This window comes from Salmo salar, unplaced genomic scaffold (assembly GCF_905237065.1).
Source record: "Salmo salar unplaced genomic scaffold, Ssal_v3.1, whole genome shotgun sequence".
Lineage (NCBI taxonomy): Eukaryota > Metazoa > Chordata > Actinopteri > Salmoniformes > Salmonidae > Salmo > Salmo salar.
In genome coordinates, this window is record NW_025548886.1 from 36,963 (window position 1) to 50,000 (window position 13,038).

General features: G+C 42.9%; 1 protein-coding gene across 1 annotated transcript in view; it reads left to right on the plus strand.

The window, feature by feature from the left end:
- LOC123733412 (leucine-rich repeat-containing G-protein coupled receptor 5A-like) overlaps positions 1-13,038 on the plus strand; it is a 49,387-nt gene that overhangs the window by 21,793 nt on the left and 14,556 nt on the right. Inside the window, exon 3 of the mRNA XM_045712810.1 lies at positions 7,452-7,523. Within this exon, the coding sequence (XP_045568766.1) occupies positions 7,452-7,523 (72 nt within the window). The remainder of the gene's footprint in view (positions 1-7,451; positions 7,524-13,038) is intronic.

The following is a 13,038-nucleotide window of genomic DNA, read 5'->3' on the forward strand; positions in this document are numbered from 1 at the left end:
TTAATACACACAGTCTACCCTACAGCAACAGGCTATATTAATACACAGTCTACCCTACAGCTACAGGCTATATTAATACACAGTCTACCCTACAGTTACAGGCTATATAAATACACAGTCCACCCTACAGCTACAGGCTATATAAATACAGTCTACCCTACAGCTACAGGCTGTATTAATACACAGGCTATATTAATACACAGTCTACCCTACATTTACAGGCTATATTAATACACATTCTACCCTACAGCTACAGACTATATTAATACACAGTCTACCCTACAGCTACAGACTATATTAATACACAGTCTACCCTACAGCTACAGGCTATATTAATACACAGTCTACCCTACAGCTACAGGCTATATTAATACACAGTCTACCCTACAGCTACAGACTATATTAATACACAGTCTACCCTACAGCTACAGGCTATATTAAAACACAGTGTACCCTACAGCTACAGGCTATATAAATACACACAGTCTACCCTACAGCTACAGGCTGTATTAATACACACAGTCTACCCTACAGCAACAGGCTATATTAATACACAGTCTACCCTACAGCTACAGGCTATATTAATACACAGTCTACCCTACAGCTACAGGCTGTATTAATACACACAGTCTACCCTACAGCAACAGGCTATATTAATACACAGTCTACCCTACAGCTACAGGCTATATTAATACACAGTCTACCCTACAGTTACAGGCTATATAAATACACAGTCCACCCTACAGCTACAGGCTATATAAATACGCAGTCTACCCTACAGCTACAGGCTGTATTAATACACAGGCTATATTAATACACAGTCTACCATACAGTTACAGGCTATATTAATACACAGTCTACCCTACAGCTACAGAATATATTAATACACAGTCTACCCTACAGCTACAGACTATATTAATACACAGTCTACCCTACAGCTACAGGCTATATTAATACACAGTCTACCCTACAGCTACAGGCTATATTAATACACAGTCTACCCTACAGCTACAGACTATATTAATACACAGTCTACCCTACAGCTACAGGCTATATTAAAACACAGTGTACCCTACAGCTACAGGTTATATTAATACACAGTCTACCCTACAGCTACAGGCTATATAAATACACAGTCTACCCTACAGCTACAGGCTGTATAAATACACAGTCTACCCTACAGCTACAGGCTATATTAATACACAGTCTACCTTACAGCTACAGGCTATATAAATACACACAATCTACCCTACAGCTACAGGCTATATTAATACACAGTCTACCCTACAGCTACAGACTATATTAATACACAGTCTACCCTACAGCTACAGGCTATATTAAAACACAGTGTACCCTACAGCTACAGGTTATATTAATACACAGTCTACCCTACAGCTACAGACTATATTAATACACAGTCTACCCTACAGCTACAGGCTATATTAAAACACAGTGTACCCTACAGCTACAGGCTATATAAATACACACAGTCTACCCTACAGCTACAGGCTGTATTAATACACACAGTCTACCCTACAGCAACAGGCTATATTAATACACAGTCTACCCTACAGCTACAGGCTATATTAATACACAGTCTACCCTACAGCTACAGGCTGTATTAATACACACAGTCTACCCTACAGCAACAGGCTATATTAATACACAGTCTACCCTACAGCTACAGGCTATATTAATACACAGTCTACCCTACAGTTACAGGCTATATAAATACACAGTCCACCCCTACAGCTACAGGCTATATAAATACGCAGTCTACCCTACAGCTACAGGCTGTATTAATACACAGGCTATATTAATACACAGTCTACCATACAGTTACAGGCTATATTAATACACAGTCTACCCTACAGCTACAGAATATATTAATACACAGTCTACCCTACAGCTACAGACTATATTAATACACAGTCTACCCTACAGCTACAGGCTATATTAATACACAGTCTACCCTACAGCTACAGGCTATATTAATACACAGTCTACCCTACAGCTACAGACTATATTAATACACAGTCTACCCTACAGCTACAGGCTATATTAAAACACAGTGTACCCTACAGCTACAGGTTATATTAATACACAGTCTACCCTACAGCTACAGGCTATATAAATACACAGTCTACCCTACAGCTACAGGCTGTATAAATACACAGTCTACCCTACAGCTACAGGCTATATTAATACACAGTCTACCTTACAGCTACAGGCTATATAAATACACACAATCTACCCTACAGCTACAGGCTATATTAATACACAGTCTACCCTACAGCTACAGACTATATTAATACACAGTCTACCCTACAGCTACAGGCTATATAAAAACACAGTGTACCCTACAGCTACAGGTTATATTAATACACAGTCTACCCTACAGCTACAGGCTATATAAATACACAGTCTACCCTACAGCTACAGGCTGTATAAATACACAGTCTACCCTACAGCTACAGGCTATATTAATACACAGTCTACCTTACAGCTACAGGCTATATAAATACACACAATCTACCCTACAGCTACAGGCTATATTAATACACAGTCTACCCTACAGCTACAGACTATATTAATACACAGTCTACCCTACAGCTACAGGCTATATTAATACACAGTCTACCCTACAGCTACAGGCTCTATTAATACACAGTCTACCCTACAGCTACAGGTTATATTAATACACAGTCTACCCTACAGCTACAGGCTATATAAATACATAGTCTACCCTACAGCTACAGGCTGTATAAATACACAGTCTACCCTACAGCTACAGGCTATATTAAGACACAGTCTACCTTACAGCTACAGGCTATATAAATACACACAGTCTACCCTACAGCTACAGGCTATATTAATACACAGTCTACCCTACAGCTACAGACTATATTAATACACAGTCTACCCTACAGCTACAGGCTATATTAATACACAGTCTACCCTACAGCTACAGGCTATATTAATACACAGTCTACCCTACAGCTACAGGCTATATTAATACACAGTCTACCCTACAGCTACAGGCTATATAAATACACAGTCTACCCTACAGCAACAGGCTATATTAATACACAGTCTACCCTACAGCTACAGGCTATATAAATACACAGTCTACCCTACAGCTACAGGCTATATTAATACACAGAGCCTACCCTACAGCTACAGGCTATATAAATACACACAGTCTACCCTACAGCTACAGGCTATATTAATACACAGTCTACCCTACAGCAACAGACTATATTAATATACACAGTCTACCCTACAGCTACAGGCTATATTAATACACAGTCTACCCTACAGCTACAGACTATATAAATACACAGTCTACCCTACAGCAACAGGCTATATTAATACACAGTCTACCCTACAGCGACAGGCTATATAAATACACAGTCTAGCCTACAGCAACAGGCTATATTAATACACAGTCTACCCTACAGCTACAGGCTATATTAATACACACAGTCTACCCTACAGCAACAGGCTATATTAATACACAGTCTACCCTACAGCTACAGGCTATATTAATACAAACAGTCTACCCTACAGCAACAGGCTATATTAATACACAGTCTACCCTACAGCTACAGGCTATATAAATACACACAGTCTACCCTACAGCTACAGGCTATATAAATACACAGTCTACCCGACAGCTACAGGCTGTATTAATACACAGGCTACCCTACAGCTACAGGCTATATTAATACACAGTCTACCCTACAGCTACAGGCTATATTAATACACAGTCTACCCTACAGCTACAGGCTATATAAATACACAGTCTACCCTACAGCTACAGGCTATATTAATACACAATCTACCCTACAGCTACAGGCTATATTAATACACACAGTCTACCCTACAGCTACAGACTATATTAATACACAGTCTACCCTACAGCTACAGGCTATATTAATACACAGTCTACCCTACAGCTACAGGCTATATTAATACACAGTCTACCCTACAGCTACAGGCTATATTAATACACAGTCTACCCTACAGCTACAGGCTATATAAATACACAGTCTACCCTACAGCAACAGGCTATATTAATACACAGTCTACCCTACAGCTACAGGCTATATAAATACACAGTCTACCCTACAGCTACAGGCTGTATTAATACACAGGCTATATTAATACACAGTCTACCCTACAGTTACAGGCTATATTAATACACAGTCTACCCTACAGCTACAGACTATATTAATACACAGTCTACCCTACAGCTACAGACTATATTAATACACAGTCTACCCTACAGCTACAGGTTATATTAATACACAGTCTACCCTACAGCTACAGGCTATATAAATACACAGTCTACCCTACAGCTACAGGCTGTATAAATACACAGTCTACCCTAAAGCTACAGGCTATATTAATACACAGTCTACCTTACAGCTACAGGCTATATAAATACACACAGTCTACCCTACAGCTACAGGCTATATTAATACACAGTCTACCCTACAGCTACAGACTATATTAATACACAGTCTACCCTACAGCTACAGGCTATATTAATACACAGTCTACCCTACAGCTACAGGCTATATTAATACACAGTCTACCCTACAGCTACAGGCTATATTAATACACAGTCTACCCTACAGCTACAGGCTATATAAATACACAGTCTACCCTACAGCAACAGGCTATATTAATACACAGTCTACCCTACAGCTACAGGCTATATAAATACACAGTCTACCCTACAGCTACAGGCTATATTAATACACAGTCTACCCTACAGCTACAGGCTATATTAATACACAGAGCCTACCCTACAGCTACAGGCTATATAAATACACACAGTCTACCCTACAGCTACAGGCTATATTAATACACAGTCTACCCTACAGCAACAGACTATATTAATACACACAGTCTACCCTACAGCTACAGGCTATATTAATACACAGTCTACCCTACAGCTACAGACTATATAAATACACAGTCTACCCTACAGCAACAGGCTATATTAATACACAGTCTACCCTACAGCGACAGGCTATATAAATACACAGTCTACCCTACAGCAACAGGCTATATTAATACACAGTCTACCCTACAGCTACAGGCTATATTAATACACACAGTCTACCCTACAGCAACAGGCTATATTAATACACAGTCTACCCTACAGCTACAGGCTATATAAATACACACAGTCTACCCTACAGCTACAGGCTATATAAATACACAGTCTACCCGACAGCTACAGGCTATATTAATACACAGGCTACCCTACAGCTACAGGCTATATTAATACACAGTCTACCCTACAGCTACAGGCTATATTAATTCCCCATCTACCCTACAGCTACAGGCTATATAAATACACAGTCTACCCTACAGCTACAGGCTATATAAATACACAGTCTACCTTACAGCTACAGGCTATATAAATACACAGTCTACCCTACAGCTACAGGCTATATTAATACACAGTCTACCCTACAGCTACAGGCTATATAAATACATAGTCTACCCTACAGCTACAGGCTATATAAATACACAGTCTACCCTACAGCAACAGGCTATATTAATACACACAGTCTACCCTACAGCTACAGGCTATATAAATACACAGTCTACCCTACAGCAACAGGCTATATTAATACACAGTCTACCCTACAGCTACAGGCTATATTAATACACACAGTCTACCCTACAGCAACAGGCTATATTAATACACAGTCTACCCTACAGCTACAGGCTATATTAATACACACAGTCTACCCTACAGCAACAGGCTATATTAATACACAGTCTACCCTACAGCTACAGGCTATATAAATACACACAGTCTACCCTACAGCTACAGGCTATATAAATACACAGTCTACCCTACAGCTACAGGCTATATAAATACACACAGTCTACCCTACAGCTACAGGCTATATTAATACACACAGTCTACCCTACAGCTACAGACTATATTAATACACAGTCTACCCTACAGCTACAGACTATATTAATACACAGTCTACCCTACAGCTATAGGCTATATTAATACACAGTCTACCCTACAGCTACAGGCTATATTAATACACAGTCTACCCTACAGCTACAGACTATATTAACACACAGTCTACCCTACAGCTACAGACTATATTAATACACACAGTCTACCCTACAGCTACAGACTATATTAATACACAGTCTACCCTACAGCTACAGGCTATATTAATACACAGTCTACCCTACAGCTACAGGCTATATTAATACACAGTCTACCCTACAGCTACAGGCTATATTAATACACAATCTACCCTACAGCTACAGGCTGTATAAATACACAGAGTCTACCCTACAGCTACAGGCTATATTAATACACAGTCTACCCTACAGCTACAGGCTATATTAATACACAGTCTACCCTACAGCTACAGGCTATATTAATACACATTCTACCCTACAGCTACAGGCTATATAAATACACAGTCTACCCTACAGCTACAGGCTATATACATACACATACACAGAGTCTACCCTACAGCTACAGACTATGTAAATACACAGTCTAACCTACAGCTACAGACTATATAAATACACAGTCTACCCTACAGCTACAGGCTATATAAATACACAGTCTACCCTACAGCTACAGGCTATATAAATACACAGTCTACCCTACAGCAACAGGCTATATAAATACACAGTCTACCTTACAGCTACAGGCTATATAAATACACAGTCTACCCTACAGCTACAGGCTATATTAATACACAGTCTACCCTACAGCTACAGGCTATATAAATACACAGTCTACCCTACAGCTACAGGCTATATTAATACACAGTCTACCCTACAGCTACAGGCTATATAAATACAAAGTCTACCCTACAACTGTTCTGTGTCTGTGTCAGTGTCACCTCTCTCTGATAGATGTAAAACCATCTGTGTTCTGTGTTCTGTGTTCTGTGTCATCTCTCTCTGATAGATTTAAAAGGGTCTGTGTTCTGTGTCATCTCTCTCTGATAGATTTAAAAGGGTCTGTGTTCTGTGTCACCTCTCTCTGATAGATTTAAAAGGGTCTGTGTTCTGTGTCATCTCTCTCTGATAGATTTAAAAGGGTCTGTGTTCTGTGTCACCTCTCTCTGATAGATTTAAAAGGGTCTGTGTTCTGTGTTCTGTGTCACCTCTCTCTGATAGATTTAAAAGGGTCTGTGTTCTGTGTCATCTCTCTCTGATAGATTTAAAAGGGTCTGTGTTCTGTGTCACCTCTCTCTGATAGATGTAAAAGCATCTGTGTTCTGTGTTCTGTGTCACCTCTCTCTGATAGATTTAAAAGGGTCTGTGTTCTGTGTCACCTCTCTCTGATAGATTTGGTGTAAGTCATAAAGAGCTTTTCAGGTGCGCCATCAGTTTTCTTCCCGCTGTCCTGACGATCTCTTGCGTTTTATATTCCCATGCAGGATGCTTCAGAACAACCAGCTACGACGGGTTCCAGGTGAAGCCCTTCAGAACCTCAGGAACCTCCAGTCTCTGTGAGTGTCGATCTACTTCCTCCTCCACCATCGCTGCTGCCCCGTCGAAATTAAAGAAGCTCTCTTTTCAATAGGAATGAGCCTCTCTTCTCACTACCTTTCTCCTCTCTCTCTCTCTCTCTCTCTCTCTCTCTCTCTCTCTCTCTCTCTCTCTCTCTCTCTGTCTCTCTCTCTCTCTCTCTCTCTCTCTCTGTCTCTCTCTCTCTCTCTCTCTCTCTCTCTCTCTCTCTCTCTCTCTCTCTCTCTCTCTCTCTCTCTCTCTCTCTGTCTCTCTCTCTCTTAATTCAATTTAAGGGCTTTATTGGCATGGGAAACATATGTTAACATTTCCAATGCAAGTGAAATAGATAATAACAAAAGTGAAATAAACAATAAAAAATTAACAGTAAATATTACACTCACAAAGTTTCCAAAAGAATAAAGACATTTCAAATGTCATATTAAGTCTACAGTATATACAGTGTTGTAATGATGTGCAAATAGTTAAAGTACAAAATGGAAAATAAATAAACATAAATATGGGTTGTATTTACAATGGTGTTTGTTCTTCACTGGTTGCCCTTTTCTTGTGGCACCAGGTCACAAATCTTGCTGCTGTGATGGAACACTGTGGTAATTCTTTGTGGGTTTGTATAATCTGAGGGAAATATGTGTCTCTAATATGGTCATACATTTGGCAGGAGGTTAGGAAGTGCAGCTCAGTTTCCACCTCATTTTGTGGGCAGTGTGCATATAGCCTCGTCTTCTCTTGAGAGCCAGGTCTGCCTACGGCGGCCTTTCTCAATAGCAAGGCTATGCTCACTGAGTCTGTACATAGTCAAAGCTTTCCTTAATTTTGGGTCAGTCACAGTGGTCAGGTATTCTGTCACTGTGTACTGTCTGTGTAGGGCCAAATAGCATTCTAGTTTGCTCTGGTTGTTTTGTAAATTCTTTCCAATGTGTCAAGTAATTATCTTTTTGTTTTCTCATGATTTGGTTGGGTCTACTTGTGTTGCTGTCCTGGGGCACTGTGGGGTCTGTTTGTGTTTATGAACAGAGCCCCAGGACCAGCTTGCTTAGGGGACTCTTCTCCAGATTCATCTCTCTGTAGATGATGGCTTTGTTATGGAAGGTTTGGGAATCACTGCCTTTTAGGTGGTTGTAGAATTTAACGTATCTTTTCTGGATTTTGATCATTAGCGGGTATCGGCCTAATTCTGCTCTGCATGCATTATTTGGTGTTCTACGCTGTACACGGAGGATATTTTTGCAGATTTCTGCATGCAGAGTCTCAATTTGGTGTTTGTCCCATTTTGTGAATTCTTGGTTGGTGAGCGGACCCCAGACCTCACAACCATAAAGGGCAATGGGTTCTATAACTAATTGCAAGTATTTTTAGACGTATCCTAATTCTCTCTCTCTTGCTCTCTCTCTCTCTCTCTGTCTCTCTCTCTCTCTCTCTCTCTCTCTCTCTCTCTCTCTCTCTCTCTCTCTCTCTCTCTCTCTCTCTCTCTCTCTCTCGCTCTACCTTTCTTCTCTCTCTCTCTCTCTCTCTCTCTCTCTCTCTCTCTCTCTCTGTCTCTCTCTCTCTCTCTCTCTCTCTACCTTTCTTCTCTCTCTCTCTCTCTCTCTCTCTCTCTCTCTCTCTCTCTCTCTCGCTCTACCTTTCTTCTCTCTCTCTCTCTCTCTCTCTCTCTCTCTCTCTCTCTCTCTCTCACCTTTCTTCTCTCTCTCTCTCTCTCTCTCTCTCTCTCTCTCTCTCTCTCTCTCTCTCTCTCTCTCTCTCTCTCTCTCTCTCTCTCTCTCTCTCTCTCTCTCTCTCTCTCTCTCTCTCTCTCTCTCTCTCTCTCTCTCTCTCCCTCTCTCTCTCCCTCTCTCTCTCCCTCTCTCCATAAGTGGCCTGGACTGTTAATTAGCATATGAAATGGGGCTGGGAGAAAGAAACGGGGACTGATGGGGTTGGAGGGGTGGGAGAGGTGTGTGTGCTTGTGTGTTCGTGCATTTGTGTTTGTTCGTGTGTGTGCGTGTGTTCTTGTGTGTGTAAAATGGGGTGGGGAGGTACAGAGAGAGTTGGAATGAAGAGTTTAAATCAATGTGGGCCCATAGAGAGAGCCTTACCTTTGATCAGCGGAGAAAGAAGAGACGAAGAAGCGGGGAGATAGGAAGGAGAACTGAATGCAGATTGTCTTTCACTGGAGTCCCTTCTCTTCTCTTTACCTTCCTCCTCCTCTCCCTTCCCTTCTCTTTACCTTCCTCCTCCTCTCTCCTTCCCCCTACTCTCTCCATCCCTCCTCCTCTCCTTCCTCCTCCTCTCTCCTTTCTCCTCCTCTCTCCCTTCTCTTCTCTTTACCTTTCCCCTCCTCCTCTCCTTCCTCCTCCTCTCTCCTTTCTCCTCCTCTCTCCCTTCTCTTCTCTTTACCTTTCCCCTCCTCTCTCCTTCCTCCTCCTCTCTCCTTCCCCCTCCTCTCTCCCTTCTCTTCTCTTTACCTTTCCCCTCCTCTCTCCTTTCTCCTCCTCTCTCCTTCCCCCTCCTCTCTCTTCCCCTCCAAATGCACGTGGATTATCAGTCTAAGATCACATTCATTAATAAGCATTGTCCCATACGGCGTCTGTCTCGCTCAGAGCAGGTTGGCAGGGGAGAACAGAGCAGCTGTTGTTACCTCAACAGGTCTGAATGTGTGTTGTACAGACAGAGTGGCTGGCTCCTAAATGGTACTATAGGGCTCTGGTCAAAAGCAGTGTGCTATAAAGGGAATAGGGCTCTGGTCAAAAGCAGTGCACTATAAAGGGAATAGGGCTCTGGCCAAAAGCAGTGCACTATAAAGGGAATAGGGTGCCATTTGGGATCCAACTAGTATCTTCAGTAACAGTGGTCTTCAGTAACAGTAGTCTTCAGTAACATTGGTCTTCAGTAACAGTAGTCTTCAGTAACAGTGGTCTTCAGTAACAGTGGTCTTCAGTAACATTGGTCTTCAGTAACAGTGGTCTTCAGTAACATTGGTCTTCAGTAACAGTAGTCTTCAGTAACAGTGGTCTTCAGTAACAGTGGTATTCAGTAACAGTAGTCTTCAGTAACTGTGGTCTTCAGTAACATTGGTCTTCAGTAACAGTAGTCTTCGGTAACAATGGTCTTCAGTAACAGTAGTCTTCAGTAACAGTAGTCTTCAGTAACAGTAGTCTTCAGTAACAGTGGTCTTCAGTAACAGTGGTCTTCAGTAACAGTAGTCTTCAGTAACAGTGGTCTTCAGTAACAGTAGTCTTCAGTAACAGTAGTCTTCAGTAAGATTTAAGGGACAGTTCCTTTTGGGCTCTTTTGTTTCCTAAATGTTGTCTTTGGAGCGAAGGGAGAGTCGGAGTGGCGGAGGGAGAGTCAGAGGGGTGAAGGGGTGAAGGGAGGGTCGGAGAGAGAGTCAGAGTGGTGGGAGGAGGTTGAAAGGATGGGGAAGAGTGCCTCAACTTTGAAGAAATGAAAGACCCACTATAAATCTTTTCTTCCTCTGAGTGACAGTTGGTTTTCAGAAGAAGACAGTTGATTGAGGTGCTGTACAGATGCTCTCTGGGATACGTTGGGACAATTTAACTGATTTGGAGCAGTTTCCCTTCAATGGTGTTTTGTGTCCTCTGAACAAAATATTAGAAAAATAAACCAATAAAATCAGAGAGAAGATGATGCAGTGGACTCGACTATAATGTAATAGCTGTATCTTAGTACAGTTACACAAACCTTGAAACAATGAATTAAACGGTGAATAACTGGCCGATAAATGTCCATCTGCTGATGGCTCTTCCTCCGAGACGTTGTTGAAAGAGTTATGTTGGGGAGCGTCTGCAGGCTGCTAGGGCGGAGGACTACCAAACACCTCTGAGACGTTGTTGAAAGAGTTATGTTGGGAGCGTCTGCAGGCTGCTAGGGCGGAGGACTACCAAACACCTCCGAGACGTTGTTGAAAGAGTTATGTTGGGGAGCGTCCGCAGGCTGCTAGGGCGGAGGACTACCAAACACCTCTGAGACGTTGTTGAAAGAGTTATGTTGGGGAGCGTCTGCAGGCTGCTAGGGCGGAGGACTACCAAACACCTCTGAGACGTTGTTGAAAGAGTTATGTTGGGGAGCGTCCGCAGGCTGCTAGGGCGGAGGACTACCAAACACCTCTGAGACGTTGTTGAAAGAGTTATGTTGGGGAGCGTCCGCAGGCTGCTAGGGCGGTGGACTACCAAACACCTCTGAGACGTTGTTGAAAGAGTTATGTTGGGGAGCGTCCGCAGGCTGCTAGGGCGGTGGACTACCAAACACCTCTGAGACGTTGTTGAAAGAGTTATGTTGGGGAGCGTCCGCAGGCTGCTAGGGCGGAGGACTAACAAACACCTTTTCAACCACGCAGGACTGACACACAACACACAACCAGTGAATTGATAGATAACAATGGCTGCCTCAATTGACCTTTCAGCTTTTTCTCTGGGCTGTGGGAAGAGGTTACAAAGCCAGGGAGGAGGGACAGGGAGAGGATTACAGAATCCCCTTTCAACCCAACGACAAACAAGACTGACATCTCAGCTCACATTTCCAGTCGGGCTGGGTGGGGCGGAGGAGGGGGGGTAGCTCTCCACCAGGTAGCTCTCCTCTCTTATCGTCTCAGACCGGAGACAGGAGCAGACAGCAGGCAGTGGGTTGGAACGAGCATTTGTCTCCTCAGACAATGTGTCTGTTTTCAGTCTGAAAGCGTTATTGTTTAGGTGCAGGATAATTACAGACGTGACTGGCTCCTGACTGACTGACCCTTTAAAGGAAGACAACCTGACCTTCATACGGGAGACAGGCAGGCGAACAGACAGACAAGCAAACTGACAGGCAGGCAGGCAGACAGGAGTCTTGTGCTCTCTGATCACCAGAACAGATCAGATCAGACCCGATCAGAGAAGACCAGACCAGAGAAGACCAGATTAGACTAGATCAGACCAGAGAAGACCAGACCAGAACAGACCAGAGAAGACCAGACCAGAGCTGAGAAGAGCAGAGCCAAGAAGACCAGATCAGAGAAGACCAGACCAGAGAAGACCAGATCAGACCAGAAAAGACCAGACCAGAGAAGACCAGACTAGACTAGATCAGACCAGAGAAGACCAGACCAGAACAGACCAGAGAAGACCAGAACACATTAGACCAGACCAGAGAAGACCAGAGAAGACCAGACCAGAGAAGACCAGAGCCGAGAAGACCAGAGCCGAGAAGACCAGAGCCGAGAAGACCAGAGCCGAGAAGACCAGAGCCGAGAAGACCAGAGCCGAGAAGACCAGACCAGAGAATACCAGACCAAAGTGTAGTGGCAGGCTGAGTCTTTCTGTCTCTGCCAGGTTTAGATCACAGAGCTGGATCTCTGCAAGAAACGTCAACATAAAATTCTTCCTGAGCAAGCATGGACCTCCTGGCTCTGAGACGTGTCTCCTCCCCCTCCTCCCTTCCCCCCCCCTCCACAAATATACATCTACATCTTAGGACTCTGCAGAGCTCTCCGTGATGGTGGAAATGTGATCCGCACCA